This window comes from Marmota marmota, unplaced genomic scaffold (assembly GCF_001458135.2).
Source record: "Marmota marmota marmota unplaced genomic scaffold, marMar, whole genome shotgun sequence".
Taxonomy (NCBI): Eukaryota; Metazoa; Chordata; class Mammalia; order Rodentia; family Sciuridae; genus Marmota; species Marmota marmota.
Genome location: NW_026000108.1, coordinates 5,104,608 through 5,121,277, shown reverse-complemented (window position 1 = coordinate 5,121,277; position 16,670 = coordinate 5,104,608). Strand labels below are relative to the sequence as shown.

The following is a 16,670-nucleotide window of genomic DNA, read 5'->3' as shown; positions in this document are numbered from 1 at the left end:
AGGGACAATGCCTGGTCCACACTGGGCTCTCCTCAGCCTGGTGCTGGACCAAGAGCTTGCCTGCCTCATCCCTTAATCTAGGCGAAGAGGACATCATCACATTTCCAGTGAGGAAATTGAGTCCACGGCACACGGCCATGGGCACTGAGTAGGATGTGCAGGCCACCCTCTTTGTCCACCCCGCTGTGCTGTCCTAGTGGGGCCACCCCAAGTCCAGCTCCACCAGCAACACTGGAAGGAGACCCACCTAGCTGCACCAGCTGGTCACAGGTCAGCGCCTGTCCCATGGTCTTGTCCTCTTTTCCCCACCTACAGGAATACCATGCACAGCAGGGATTACCAGAGGGTCCCACTGCATTCCAGGGGAGACCTGCGATGCGTGGACCTTCTCCTTTCCACGTAAGAGCCGTGACATCTCTGGGCACTAGCACTGTCCACACAGGGAACAGCTGGGTGTCACAGAGGTGGCTTAATACTGCCATTTCCCTGGGGTTCCTGGCACCAGAATCAGCAGGAAGACCACCACTGGGACGTTCCCATTCCTCCTCCTTGGAGCTGGACCTGAGCTTGTAGGGGACCCAGCTGGCCTCCAGACTCCCTGAGGGCTCCAGGCAGAGAGCTCTGTGCCAGTTACCTCCTTAACCATGACATATCCCGGTGACACGTGCTCTTCTTAGTGAGGGCTCTGGCACAGAGGGTCAGCACTGCCCGTCATGGGAGTAAGATGACAAGAAAACCCTTCCTATATGTAAGGTGGTGAGTCTGAGTCCTGCAAGTGGATCCAACAGAGTTCCTTCTGAATCTCACCAAAGGTTTATGAGCCCTTAGATCAAATGCAGAGGCAGTGTCTTCCCTTTCCATTCCGGGGTCTCCTCAGGGTGGCCCTCCCTTCCCCACATGCTCTGGATGGTGACCTGCTGTCTTCCTGGGTGCCCGGGGTCAGCTCAGCCCTACTCACTGTGCCTGTACCAGGACCACACAACGCCCAGGCATGGGCGTGCCAGTCTGTCTCTGTGGGTGGTCAGGGGAACGCCAAGTCCTGTGGCCCCATCGCTGGGACCTGCTCACAGGCACAGGTGTGGCTTCCATGTCCACACCTTGTCCAGTGGCTCTATTTTTCACCACTGCTTTGGCAACAGCCATAACAGAGGCCAACGGCACACCTCCATGTCCCCTCCCTGTGCCCCGGGCCTGCTGAGGTGTCCCACGGCATGTTCCAGTGTGGGCAGAACTTGCACTTCTGCAGCAAGTAGAGAATTTCAAGGGGGGAAATCAGCCAGCAAGCCGACCTTCTGGGACGATCTTCACTTGGGAAGCTAAAACTGAAATAGCAGAATGACTGCTCCATCAGAACCACAGCTTTGCATTCTTCAAACGAACACCGTCATGGACCAAGGCACCATGACACCATCAGCCCCTGCAGACTTGAGCAGGCCCAACAGTGCCCCAATCTCCGGCACCATTCAGAGCTGCTGCTGTATACACACAGACTGGCTCATAAACTGGAAGAGGCGGCCTCTCTAAGGCCATGTTTCTCAAATATTCTAGTCCTAGTCAATCCACAAGATTTCGCAAATTAAGATAGGGGTTTGCTCTTAACCACCATCACCACCACCTGGAGCAAGTCGCCAACATCCGGGAAAACTTGGGAGCAGAGCGATGAAGGCCTTCCTTGCACCCCAGTGACTGCGCCCTGCGCATGCGTGTGCCTGCAGAGAGCCTCATGAGGCCTCACGGGACCGTCCACGGCAAGGCCGGCAGGCTGGGGGAAACGACTGGCCCGCCATCTAAGAATCGGGTCTGGATTAATAATATCCACACGCATGCTTACACACCAGAAGACACGCACACCCAAGCACAGCCAGACACTGACCCGAAAGCCCGGACTGGCACAGGGACATGAGCGACGCCGACACACCATGTGCACGTCCACTCTGTCACAGCGCTGCACGTCACACCAGCCAGGCAAAGCACTGCCTTCAAGGATCAGCTCGTGACCTCCTCCTCCGCCCTGTGAGCGTGGGCCTCTGTTATTCCCACCTCACAGGAGAGGACACTGGGCCGGGGGCAGCCGGCTCAAGCTCACTCAGCTGATGGGGGTGGCAATGGAATCCGGTCTAGGTCAACCTGGTCCACGGCCTGCGCCCCAAGCCACCATCCCCCTGCACACGGGACAATCGCCCCCGAAGCAGGGGCTGAGAAGAGGATGGGGGTCACAGGACAGAGCACAAACCAGAGGTGGGGCTTAACTCCAGGAGAGGAGCGGTTTACGGAGGAGTTGGAAAATGACGCCTCGGTCACAGGGAGCCGAGCGGAGGCCTTACCTGCAGTTTAGAATAATCTTGAAGCAGCATTTTAGCGGCCTCTGGCTTCAGGTCCCCTTTCAAAATAGCACTTTTTATCTGGGCAAAAAAGATACTGTGCAACTCGTTTCTCTGGAAAATGGCCAGCTGCCTGTGAGCCTGCGCGAAGTCCTCCTCCTGGTGCAAAGCCAGGGCGCTCCTCAGGTGCTCCTGCTCCAGGCCGTGGAGGGTCCGCAGCAGGCCCCGGCACTCGGCAGCAGACTGCAGAGAGAAGGGGCAGCAGTGAGCCTGGCGCTCCAAGCACAACTGGCCCACGTGGACACATGGTCACGCACGTGGACACATACACACACACATGCACATTTAATACACAAGGTGCACTCAGCAGTGCTGTGTGTGCATGCCCTGAGTGTGCACACGGTGCTCAGAAGTACACACACATACATGTTCACAACCACAGATGCAATCTGCCCACGCGCCTTGTGTGTGACAGTCACACAGTACACACACCCAGAGGTGCACACAGGCACAAACCAGAACACACATGGAACTCACGTGTGTGCACGGGCAGGCACACACGCCCTGACCCAAGCTGCCATGATGGGGCTGGGAGATGCCCTTCCAACCTGTCCCCACCCTGTTATCTGAACAATTTTCCAGAACAGTCACAAAGCAAAAAATTCACAGGGTGGAAATCTGCACATCAAACTGCTTGAACAGAGCCTGTGAACACGGAGACCTGGGAGTCTCCAGGGCCGCACAGCTCGGCTCACGAGATCATCGCCTCATCTTTCATTCTCAGCTTAATTGAAGAGAGAAATGCCAGCAACCAGGCCTCAGCTGGAATCCTTCGGGTAAAGGAGGCAGAGGAGGTACCAAGAAGTGGCTGCTGGCCCACCTGCATGTTGGGGGTCCCATGTGAGGAAAGGTGGAAACGCACCTCTGCTGAGCCCTAACGCAGCTGTTCCCCAGCATCTCAACAAGACTTGAGCCCGAGGAGGGAGCTGCCCTAACTCCACATGCGTGGTCAGGATCCTAACAGGACCCCAGGACCCCCCCTTCTGTAAATGTCATATAAACTCCCATCCCTTGAATGAGAGTATAAATTTGAACATGATGGGATGGTCACTCTTGTGATGAGGTTACATGACATGGCAAAGATGAAGGTGTCCTGACAATACAATCAGGTCCCTAGACAGTTGACTTTGGGTTAATCAGGGGAAACCATCCTGGGTGGGCCTGACTTCATCAGGTGAGGTCCATGAAAGAGGGACTGGCCCCCCCGAAGAGAGAGACCCTCTCCCACTAGCCTGGAAGAAGCCAACAGCTGTGCTATGAACTCTCCATGGCAAAAGGAAGCTTCCAGAAGCAAGGAAGTGAATCTGCCAACAGCATGAATGAGCACAGACCAGGACCCCGAGTTCCACAAGAGACTGGAGCCCAGCAGAGGGGTCAGCGGAGCCACACCAGGCTCCTGGGCACAGAGACCCCGAGGTCCCAGGGAGCGCTGCTGAGGTTGCTCAGGGCGTGTTCTGTTGCAGCCATGGAAAACAAACAGCCTGCACCCCATAGAGGACCAGGAGTGCAGAGAAGCTAAGGGCCCCTCCCACAGTCCTCCCTGCTCAGGAGGACGCTGGGCTCCAGGCTCGACTTCTCAGCCACACGTGGGGGAGCGAAGGCAGGGACAGGTGCACGTGCGTGAGGCAGGTGTGGGGCCTGGTCACGGGGAGGAGCTGTGCCCTGGCCAGCAGAGGCTGGGAAGGCAGGAGGGGCTGTGCAGCAGAGGCCAGGGCTGGGCTCCTCCAGGTGGAGTCAGGCTTGGAAGCTCCCGGGGCCTCAGGTTCTCTGTCCCAGGAACACAGCCCCCTGGTGGCAGATCGGTCACCTCTGTGTCCACTCACTCACCAAGCCTCGTACCTGACTCGGTCTCTCCAGCCCCTTTCACTGATCTTCAGCTGGTTCAGGATCCAGGAGGAAGGGAAGCATTTACCCAGGGCCCCTCAAAGAAGCCCAGCAGTCAGCGCGCGGCAGCCCTGGGGCCGGTGAGACCAGAGCAAAGCCTCGAGGAGACCAGAGGGCAGCCCACCTCCTGCTGCCCCCGCGTCCGGCATCCATCCCAACAGGAGCGCTTTGCCTCAGCCACCAAATCACAGCTCCAGCTTTCTAAAAAGCAGGCTTTATAGGAAGGACTGGACTCATCCGAGTCCTTCTATTGCAGAGCAATGGCATTTACAGGCGACTGGATCTAAATCAAAGGATGCAATTCACCAACAGCGGAGAGAGGGTCAGGGCCCGACTCCGGGCATTCTGCTAGGGTGAGTAGCTGGGGCAGGTTCAGGAGGTGGGGGCTGCGGACGCCAGTCTCCGACTTCTCAGCCACACGGGTGGGGGACAGAACTGAATTTTACAAGCCTCAAACTTCAATTTACTTTAATTAACAGGAATGAAGTATTGGGGTAAAACCCACTTGGTTTCTCGCAGCTGGGGCAAGAAGCAGACAGACACACAGACACACACAAACACACGCACATCTTAGAACACAAATTTCCGTCCTGTTTAGCATCATATTTCTGCACCCTCATGCCATAGTGAACACTCCTTGAAAAAAACATGGACAGAACCCCACACCTACTTCCACAGGCACCGCCCCTCTATTGGGAGTTCAAGGCCTTGTGGAAATGTGTCCCACAACTAACGAAGCTCAACATCCTGCAGCAAAGATGAGAAGACTCAGCCATGAAGCAAGATGCCCACCCCCAGGCCAGTCAAGCAGGGGGTTGTATATGCAAATGGGTGAGGAAACCTGTCCTGGAAGGCACTAGGGAGTGGTGGGGAGTGGGGCAAAACAGAAAGGGCAAGTCTTCCTGCAGGAGCAGGGACAGCCAGCTCACCAAGGGGTTTTGTGAAAATCAGGACCAATGTGGTCGAATTTTCTCATTCTTTAAGAGAAGCTGAAAATCTGTATTTTTAATGTACAGTTTTATATTTTAAATATTGTCCACAGATGTGCATTTTTAAAGGAGCATTAAAGTAGTGGTCATTTACCCTAATCTCCCTATTGAACTTTCTAATTAAAAAATGGACTTTTCATGGAGAGGAGGCATGGTCAGGAGAGGCCACTTCAGTTCTGATTTGAGAAACAGCCCTGCAGTGGGCTGTCCCAGAGCAACCGCCTCGTACAATGTCGAGTTTATACCAAGAAAAAATGTAAAATCGTCCTCAGGAAATCATGACTACCAAATTACGCTCCTTGTACTCAATTTAGCCAGACAGGCAAACTGTAAAATTGTTTCATAAAAATAAATCCACCCGAGATGGTTAAGATGTACGCGTTCTTGCACATGAGGAGTCTTTCCTTCGAGATCTTCCCGGGGGCTGAGGAGGCCTCGGGGAGCCAGCGCAGGATGCAGGCCCGACTCCTGTCCTCAGATGGCTGGGCATGCCTGGGTGCAGGAGAGACCGGAGGAGACGCAGCCCCCGCTGCCCGCGTGGCTGCAGGAGGCCGGGCTGTGAGGCGCTGCCTCTCTGGGCCTCGGTTTCCCCCCTCCTTGTGCAGACAGTTCCCACTCTGCTCCCTTCTGGGGCTTCCGGGAAGATGACATTGAGCCATGAGCCACAATGCACATCCCCACAGGGGTGCTGTGCCAAGCACTGGGGTCCTCTTTCTTCCCTTTTCTGACATTTAAATTGATTTAACTGACTCAGAACATGGCCCTTACGCATGGTACTGGGGACCACGTGACATCGGGACACACACACACACACACACACACACATCCTGTGATGTGAACGCACATTGAACACGGTTTCTCTATCTGAAGACAGGCAGATGCTGCTTCCAGCTTGGGAGTCACACAGGACCTCATGGTCACCTACAGCCACCTGTGGGCAGCAGCACCTGGCTCTGCTCCCAGGCCACTCAGCCCCATGGCCCGCCTCTTCCCATCCACCCTGAAGCTCTTTGCAAGTGTTGACTGATGTCTCGGGATGCGGCAGGCGTCCTTATCATGCCATGTCCAGGAGGGGAAGGAGACCGGGGGACCTGCCCCTGGGTGCTCTGTGGAGCCGTGCTTTGAAGCCATAAGGAATTGCACAGGCTTGGGAAGGTGAGCAGGTCTTCCTCTGTCCTCACTAGAGTTCCCGACTTTAAAAAACTGACACCGTCCACTTTGCTCCCCTACCCCCCTTAAACTGTCCTGGGTGGAACGATGAACCCCAATACTCTCCTTTGTTTCATCTTCAGATGCCCGCAGGACACGCAGCTTGCTATAGGGAGCCTTGATTCCTGGGCGGGGAGCCCTGCAAGGACCAGGAGAACGCGCTCTAGGCCCTTTCGCAGCAGCACAGACGGTGTTTCTGGAAGCCCACAGAACAGGGGACCTGCGAGACTCAGGGTGTCCTCCCCGGCGTGCCAGCAGGTGGGGCGAGGGCGCGGGAGGCTGCTGCCCAGCCCTGCAGATGGGAGCTTCAGGCAGCCCGGGGAGGGCCAGTGGGCCTGAGGCAGAGGCCAGCCCAGCAGCCCAGCAGCCGCCTTCCCACCCCCACATGCAGACGCAGCAGCCCAGGCAGCCACTAGCCAAGCCCTGGAAAGCCAGGGACGCCCAAGAGGGCGGGTGCCTGTGGCCGGCACAGCAGGAGAGCCGCGTGCCACTGCAGCAATGTGGCGTCCTGGCTGGCAGCACGCTGCATGAGTCACGGGGCCGCCTGCAGGTCCTCGGGTGGTGTCTCCACGTCTCACCTTCCTCCCTGCCAGAGCGGGACCCTCCCACTCCTAGCCCATGAGCCAGTGAGCTGGGGTAATGGGGGGGGGGGACGCGGGGCCCTCTAGCAGTGCCAGCCCCTCGACCACAAGCGTGAGCTTCGATTTGCAGCCTATTTAATAGCACTTAATAAATTAACATTTGGTTTATGTGGTGAGATGAAGCGAAAGCAAGCACGACGTAAAACCAGATGAACTGCATACCTCCACCCACCCACACAGCCAAAGGCGAACACACGGGCATGTGGGGCAGGACGGGCTGAGCTGGCACAGTGCCCGGGGGGAGCCCAGTCAGTGGCCTCCATGAATGCATACAGCAGGAGCTCAGTCAGCGGCCCAGGCACTGGCCGAGCCGTGGTGTGGGTTTCACCTTTTCCCCCAAGTCCTTTCTTTTGGGCTTTAAGGTGAAATGGGCAAAGTGCCATAAAGGGCCACATCAGCATCTCAGATTTCACAGCCACACCAGCCTGGGGCGCTCGGCCATTTGTTTTTTCTATGACTCTTTTAAATACAGACTGACCCCTTCTGAGCTCCCTCATTCTGGGCCCATCCTGGGCCAAGCAGAGTCAGGCGGGCGGGCGGTCAGGCCTGCTTGCCAGCTGGTGCCCTGAAGCACTCTTCAAGCCCCTCCTGGAGCAGGTGTGATTCTCACGGAAAAATAGCCAAACACATTAGCAGAGAGGGAGGGGCAACGAGAGAGTTCAGGGGCCCAAATCCCAGAACGGCACACTCAAGGCATTCTTTCTAAGTGCCAGGGCTCAGGGGGACATGGTGCTGACCAGCGAGGTCATGGACAGAGCAGGGTCTGCAGGCAGGCTAGAGGTGGCTGAATGACACCACACCCATCTGTGAACCATGCTCTCTTCAGATGAAGCCCTCTACCTCTCCATGACCTCCCACGGCACCAGAAACGTATCTTTATGATAACATGGCAGAATGGTGTCTTATCTTTTCATATGTGAGGATTCCTCATTACCCTATGAACTTAATGCAAGAACCATGTCTCACTTTTCTTTGTAACATCAGTGCCTAGCCTTGTGCCTGAGAGACAGTAAGTGGTCAATAAACGCTTCCAAATGAATTCTAGATGAGTGGATGGACCATGGGCGGATGGGCAGATGGATGGATGGATGGATGGATGGATGGATGGATGGATGGATGGGTCAGTAGATGTTTAGATAGGTAGGTGGATGGGCAGGTGGATGGATAGAAGTGTGGGTGGATAGATGGGTACATAGGTAGGTGAATGGATGGATAGATGGATAGATGGATGGATGGATGCAGTCATGGTTGGAAGCTGGGTGATACGTGGATGGGTGAATGGGTGGATGGAGGCAGGGATGGATGGGGTAGATGGATGGTGGATGGGGAGGGATGGACAGATGGGTGTACTGATGGGTGTATTAGTGGGTGGACAGAGGGTGGATGGACACGTGAGTGGGCTGGTGGGGGACGGGCAGGTATGAAGGCGGAGGAGCAGTGAGGCGCAGACCTCCGGGACCTGGCTTACCCGCTCGCTCACACGCTTCAGCAACTCCTCTACCTCCTCCGTCGCCAGCATCTCCCTCTGATACTGGTTTTCTGTCTTCTTTTTAGTTTCCAGGTCACACTCAGCTGTCAAGGCCAACATCTTCCGGTCATACTCCTCTTGTACTTCCTTTTCCAGGAGTCGAAACTGCTTTCTGAAAACAAGAACCATCCTTCTCTCCACCTGGGGGGAAAGGTGGCCGCCACTGGTCAGACTCCTCAGCAGAAGGGCAATGATGTCCTTGCTGATTTGGGTGCGACAGGTCTCCAGATCTGTATCTGCCTGGTTCAGGGTTGCGATCTCCAGCCTGGGAGGCACAGAAGTCAAGAGAGCCCGTCACACCAACCACAGCAGCGGCCACGGCCCACAGGGCGCTGAGGCTGGACTCCTGGTGGCCACGGCCTCTCTTCCTTCTCCCTTTTCCCTCCCCCTTGGCTCTGCTCCGTCCAGCTCCTGAGGGCCGGTCATGGAGTGAGCAGACCCTATTTAGCAGATTTGTCAGGTGCCATGCTAGGAACAATTGGGATGGGAGCCATCTCAACAGGGTCTCTGTCAACAAGGAGCCCGCCAACAAGGAGGAGACCAAGGGGAGGAGGCACAGCTGACGTACTGAATGAATTAACTTATGGACAACTAAATGGAATGCTATATCCTGGAAGGGATCCTGGAGCAGAAGAAGAGCATCAGATTAAAAATTAAGGAAATCTGAACAAAGCATGGGCTTTAGTTAACAGCATATCGATATTTGTTTCACTAACTGTAACAATGTACATAAATGAATAGATGTAATAACTGTAAGAAATATAAGACATTACTAACAGGGGAACCTAGGTGCAGGACATACATCTCAATTTTTCTGTAAATCTAAAACTACAGTCTACTTGAGAGGTACTGACGAGGAACTTCCCTAGGCCACGAACGGTGAGCTCTGTGGGGGGCGGATGACACCTCGTGGCAGCTGGAAGAAGATCCACGGTGTTATCCTGATTGGCTTACCCCTAAATGTAATCTGCTTCCTTAGAAATTTGTAATGTTTTGAACAACCAACAATAAAAAATTAAAAAAAAAAAAAGAAGAAGATCCACGGGAAAGTCGACTCATACTCATGATTTAAAAATCTGGAAAACAGCCAGGCACAGTGGTGCACACCTGTGATCCCAGTGTCTTGGGACGTCGAGGCAGGAGGATGGCAAGTTTGAGGGCCTAACAACTTGTACCTTAGCAAGACGCTGTCTCAAAATTTAAAAATAAAAAGGACTGGGGATGTAGCTCAATGGTAAAGCATCTCTGGGTTCCATCCCCAATACACAAAAGAAAATCTGGAAAATAAGGACAAACAGAAAAAGACTTTATTCAGTGTGCGTCCACCATGCAATCAGAATCACTGATGGCATTTTGCTACATTTTCTTCCAATTTTTCTTCCTCTGAATATCTTTTCTACAAATGTAGACTATTTACAATTTTATCCACTTTTTTCCAGTTAACATTGTAACCCACACCTTCCTGTGGTTTCTAAAAATTGCAACCTTCCTTGATAATGGAATAAGAACATTTCACCCTGTGATGGATGCCATTCGACGAGCCTCTCTCTACTGTACATTCAGGTTTCTTGCAAATTGCAAAATCTAAAATAACCCTGAAACAGACAACTTTGTACAGAGCTTTTGATATGCACAGCGACAGCCTTGGTACAGATTCCTACAGAAAGAATCTTAAGGTCAAATGAAGCAGTGTCTCCAAGTCCCTCGGAACATGTCCCAAACTGCTCCCCAGATAGCTCCTGACAACACATTGGGGTCCTTCCCACATCCCAGCCAATGCAACGTTAGAAATCTTTCATAATTTGATAAGAGAAGATGGCATGTAGTTGTAAAAAACACAAGGTTTTGAAGACAGCTATTAGAAAAATTTCCAAGCACCTAGAAGTGGGGGGAACAGGACGATTCCCACGTTACCCAAATTCCAACACTGCCCATGTGCACCGACTTGTTTCATCTACTCCCTGCACTGAGCATTTTAAAGCAAATCTCAGATTTCTCATTTCACCTGTTAACACCCCAGCACGCTCCTGTAACCGTCAGGGAGGGAGACAGACACAGAGAGACCCTGGAAATAGATGAGCTTGTGTCGGCTCACTGATCTGTCGACTCTACCTCCCTGGCTACTGGCAGAAGACGCCACCCAAAACACCCTGCTCTGTTGTATTATTTAGTCAAAAGCACTTTAGAAACATAAAATTCAATAAATGACAGTGGGTAGAGGAGCCCTCTGACCTTGCCACACCTGAAAAGCAGGTAAGATTTGCACCTGGGAGACGCCCTTCCTGGACCTGAGGAGAAAGGTCACCCCATCCAGGATGGACACCAAGATGAGCGTTCTGACAAACAGGCCTTGCTGATGGTGAGCTGCTTCCCCCTCAGCCACCCCACCCCGCCCAGCTGCTTTTCCTCAACGTGCCACTCGTCATCCAGGGTGATGCGATTGGCTCTGCTTCTGTGTCTCCTTCCCTGGGGGGGACCCTCACGTCACAAAGAACTTCTCCAAACGGTTTGCCTTCCCGTGACTCTCTCGGGTCAACTCTCCCCCTCCCATATCACACTGTCATATTGAAAATATCGAAAATAATTCTAATAATTAGAATCATGCCACGTCAACAGCCCGTGCGCCTGAGCTGCAGTCACCTGGAAACCACACAGGGCAAGACCATCAAACATTCCCGGACAATGGAGGCGTGGGAGAATGATGTCACTGGTACATTCCTCTGATGGGCGGCCTTGTCAATGAACCACGATGCCTGATGAGGGCCCACTCTGAGCTTCCCTGAGCAAGGTGACACTTGGAACTGGGCCTGTCCCTTGTGGGAACCACAGAAGCTGTGCCTGAGGAGTTTCACGAGCACCTGGGGGGCAGGATGCTCCTAAGCCAGAAAAACTTTCACACCTGCCAAACAGTGCCACCTGCCCAGGGAACACCTTCTGGACAGCTGTTGCAGCTGCGGCCTGACCTGTGACAAAGACACCCGTGGAGAAGAATGCCTAACGCCATCGCAGGAGCTGTGTCCGGTCCCCAAGCCTGAGGACTGAGTGGGCCAAGTGCGGCCCCTGGACTCTGCCTCCGCGTGTCTGGGAAACTGGCTGTCCATAGGTGGCGGGGTCCAGTCCACTGAAGTCACTGTTATTCTGTTTTGTTTTGAGGAGCTACGAGGAGTGATCAGTCCAGAGCCCAAGCATATGAACGCCCACTCCAAGTTCTAAGGACACAGACTAATTAGCACAAAGAATGAAGGGTCAGAGTTCCAAGACAGAGAAGAGCACTTTCCTGGCTGCTTCGAGGGGTGAAACCAAGAAGCAGATAAGCAGCTTCTCGGCAAGGTGGGTGAACAACAGAAAAGGGTGGGGGTCTCTACTGGGATTTGATATTGGGCATTCAAAGCAGATCAGGGACTCGGAAGGCTGGATATGATAAAATAAGGAAGAAATCCCAAGAGCCACAGCCACTGCCACAGCCAGAGCCACCAGCCAGGGCGGTCCCTCCAGGAGCCACGTGGAGGGACAAGGCCTGAGGTGTGTCTGGCTGTGAGAGTTCAGGGATCAAAGACACTGCCCGACTGAACCGAAAGGAGCACTGCACAATGCCTTGCACAGGAAAGAAGCGGAATCTCTCCCCACACAGGGCAGAGGAAGGAACCATTCTGCAGCCGCGATGCGGGGGCCAGAGACTGGGGGAGCTGACTCCTGGCAAACCCGGGTCTGGCCCAAATACAGGCCTGCAAACCCACACTGCACAACACAGAGTGTGCCAGGGAAAGCCAAATGTGGAGAGAGGTGTACACAGGGGACTCTGCTCGTGGAAACCCACTGGAACCTCGCCCCCCCCCCCCCCCGCCCCGCTCCAATCCAGCCACTGGCAGGACTGGCTGGGAGAACCATGGCTGGCCAGGGATTCAAAAGGGCAGGGGGGGAGAGACTCAGTTTTGAGACTGAACCTGAGACCAGGAAACATGGGGTTCTTGGGTATCACAAGGGACTAAGTATTGCTCTTCCACCACACGACTGGACCCATGGGAGACCAGGGGTGCAGCCTTCCAGTGTGGACCAGCTACTGCTGGGCTCTGGAGGTGCACTGATTTAGAATCTCCAGACCAACTGGCATCGAGTGCAAAGCCTGGAGCCTACCTGTGGGATCACCTCTCACTCCAGCAACCCCACCTTGAGGGTGGGGAAGCACCACACTCCACTTAACTGCTGAGAAGGGAGGCTGAGAATCCTTTGAACTCCAACAGAAACAATTCTTTAATATTTCATCAAGTTACTTTTGTTTTTTCCCCTGTTTAATTGTGACCTAATGGTTCATGGACATTTACACATGTGCACATTTGCTGTTTTTTCACTTGTAGCATTTCTGAAGCCAGTTGTTCTTCACAGACGAGTAGGTTGAGAACTAGGACGCTTGATTGGTAGATTTTAGTCTTCTTTTTTATTCATTTTCTTTTATGGTCACTTTTAATTTTTAAAACTTTTACTTTATATATATTTTTCTCTCACTTGTCTGTTTCCCTTGTTCTTCTTCTCTTTTCCTCTTCTAACAGCCAATCTCTATTATTCTCTCTTTCACTCTTCCTTTAATTTTGCACTTCTATCGTCTCTCTTCCTCCCTCATAATCGATCATAATCACACCTGTTCTCTCCCTCTCCACCATTAAAAACTGTAGACCCTTTTGCAAACTGGCGATTTTTATCATAGGCGATATCTGGTCACATCATTTCTGCTTATTGTGACAATTGTAGGCAGCATGGCAGGGACTATTTGATTCAGTGCTCTAACTGTCTGCACTGCTTGTAGTTATGACTTGTCTCTGCCAAATCAGTGAGGTAATAGGAACCTTCAAGGACACCGTAAGTCCAGAGGGTAGAATCTACTGCCTCAGATCCATACTGTCACATGGGTAGACACACAAACAACATGAAAAAGCAAGGGAACAAATCTCCACAAACAAACCAAGATACTCCAATAACAGAATTCATCGATATCACAGTGGAAGAAATGGCAGAGAAGGGGTTTAGAATGTACATGGTTAAAACTGGTCTGTGAGGTACAGGATGATGTAAGGAGTGTAATCAGGAAGAAAACAGAAGTGAAAGATCCCTTCAATAATAGAGATTCTGGGGGAAAAGAAAAGAAAAGAAAAAAAAAGCAGAAATTCTCAAAATAAAGGAATCAATAAACCAAGTTAAAAATTCAAGTGAAAGCATCTCTAATAGACTAGATCACTTGGAAGACAGGCAATAAAGACAAAATATATAACCTTAAAAACAAAGTTGACCATTGAGAAAAGATGTTAGGAGACCATAAACAGAACTTCCAAGAAATATGGGATAACCTGAAAAGACCAAATTTAAGATCTTTTGGGATAGATGAAGGTGCAGAGATACAAACCAAACAATCTTTCTTTCAATGAAATAATATCAGAAAATTTCCCAAAATTAAAGAATGAAATGGAAAATCAAGAACAAAATGTTTACAGGACATCAAAAATACAAAATTATGGCAGACCTACACCAAGGTGCATTATTATAAAAATGCCTTACAAAATAAGGATAGAATTTTACTACAAGAAAAATGACAGGTCATATTTAGAGGAAAACCAATCTGGATCTCGGCTGATTTCTCAACCCAGACCCCCAATGCCAGGAGGTCTTGGAATAATATATACCAAGCTCTGAAAGAAAATGGATGCAGTCAAGAATACTACACTCTGCAAAATTAAGCTTCAGAATTGATGATGAAATAAAAACCTTCCATGATAAGCAAATGTTAAAAGAATTCACAACTAGAATGCCGGCACGGCAGAACATGCTAAATAAGATATTTCATGAAGAAGAAATGAAAAATAAAAGTGAAAACCAGCAAAGGGAGGAACTACACTAGAAGAATACTCAAAGGAGAGACTAATTCAAAGTAAAAACCAAAATAAATCAAAATTACAGGGAACAAAAAGCATTTCTCTATAATAACATTAAATGTAAATGGCCTAAACTCATCAATCAAAAGACACAGGCTGGCAGATAGAATTAAAAAACAAGACCCAACAATACACAAGAGAGATCACCTCACAGGCAAAGACATTCACAGACTGAAGATAAAAGGATGGGAAAAACATATCATTCATATGGATCTTGTAAACAAGCAGGGGTGGTTTCTATCCTCATATCAGATAAAGTGGATGACAAACCAAAGAAAATCAGAAGGGTCAAAGAAGGACATTTTGTATTACATAAGGGAATTATACATCAACAAGACTAACAACCATAAATATTTATGCCCCAAACAATGGAACATCTACATACATCAAGAAGACCCTTCTCAATTTCAAGAATCAAATAGACCACAACACAATAGTACTGGGTGACTTTAACACATCTCCCTCACCAGTGGATAGATCCTCCAAACAAAAACTCAAGAAACTATAGAAATAAAAAAATACAATTAATAATTAAGACTTAACAGATATACATAGAATATTTCATCCATCAATGAATGAGTACACTTTCTCTACACAGCACATGATCCTTCTCTAAAATAGACCTTACCTTAGGTTACTCTTAGCAAACACACACAAAAAAAGAGAGAAAATACCTTGAATTCTATCAGATCATAAGGGAATGAAATTTGAAATCAATGATAAAATTTTTTTAAAAAAGCTACCCTAACACCTGGAAACTAAATAATCCATTAGAATGACCAGTTGATATCAGAAGAAATCATGATAAAATATAAAATTACTTAGAGACAAATGAGACTAGCAATACAACATATCCAAATCTCTGGGACACCATGAAGGCAGCTCTAAGAGGAAAGTTCACTGCACTGAGCTCATTGTTTAAAAGGATAGAAAGTCACCAAATAAATAACCTGTCACTACATCTCAAAGCCCTAAAAAAGAAGAACGAATAAACACCAAAACAACAGAAGACAGGATATAATTAAAATCAGAGCTGAAGTCAATGACACTGAAACATAACAGCCTCAATAAAAAATAGACTATTTGAGAATCAATCTAACAAGAGGTGAAAGACCTATACAAGGAAAACTACAAGAAAGAAATTGAAGAAGACCCTAGAAGATGGAAAGGGCTCCTCTGTTCTTGGATAAGCAGAATTAATATTGTCAAATGGCCATACTATCAAAAGCACCATACAGGTTTAATGCAATTCCAATTAAAATTCCAGTGATTTTCTTCATAGAAATAGAAAAAGCAGTCATGAAATTCATTTGGAAAAACAAAAGACCCAGAACAGCCAAAGCCATCCTTGGGAAAAAATGCGAAGCAGGAGGCATCACAATACAAGACCTTAAATCATACTAGAGACCTACAGTAGCAAAAATGGCATGGTATTGGCACAAAAATAGACATGAAGACCAATGGTGCAGAATAGAAGACCCAGGGACAAACCCAAATATATACACCTACCTCATACTAGACAAAGGCACCATAAACATACACTGGAGAAAAAATGGCCTCTTCAACAAATGGCGCTAGAAAAACTAGAAATCCATATGTAGCAAAATGAAATCAGACCCCTATCTCTCACCCTGCACAAAACTCAAAGTGGATCAAGGACCTAGGCACTAGAACAGAGACCCTACACCTACTAGAAGAAAATGTAGGCACGACTTTCCATCATGTCAACTTCGGAACCAACTACCTCAATGAGACTCCTAAAGAACAATAATGGTTCACACTAAACAGCTTCTTCACAGCAAAGAAATTAATCAAAAACATGAAGAGAGAGCCTACAGAATGGGAGAAAATCTTTGCCAACTGCACCTCAGATAGAGATCTCTAGGATATATAAAGAACTCAAAAAACTTAACACCAAAAAATAATAATAATAATAACCCAATCAATAATGGGCAAAGAACTGAACAGGCACTTCACAGAAGAAATACTGGTCAACAAATTTATGAATAAATGTTCAACATCTCTAGCAATTAGAGAATGCAAATTAAAATTACACTGAAATTTCATCTCACTCCAGTCAGAATGGCAATCACAAGAATGAAAGTCACAGTTGATGT

The 16,670-nt window shown here is 49.8% G+C and overlaps 1 protein-coding gene across 1 annotated transcript in view; it reads right to left on the bottom strand.

The window, feature by feature from the left end:
- The window catches only part of Evc2 (EvC ciliary complex subunit 2), a 90,252-nt gene that overhangs the window by 35,140 nt on the left and 38,442 nt on the right, over positions 1 to 16,670 (bottom strand). Inside the window, 2 exon segments of the mRNA XM_015481940.2 lie at positions 2,325 to 2,564; positions 8,573 to 8,897. Coding sequence (XP_015337426.1) covers positions 2,325 to 2,564; positions 8,573 to 8,897 — 565 coding nt within the window.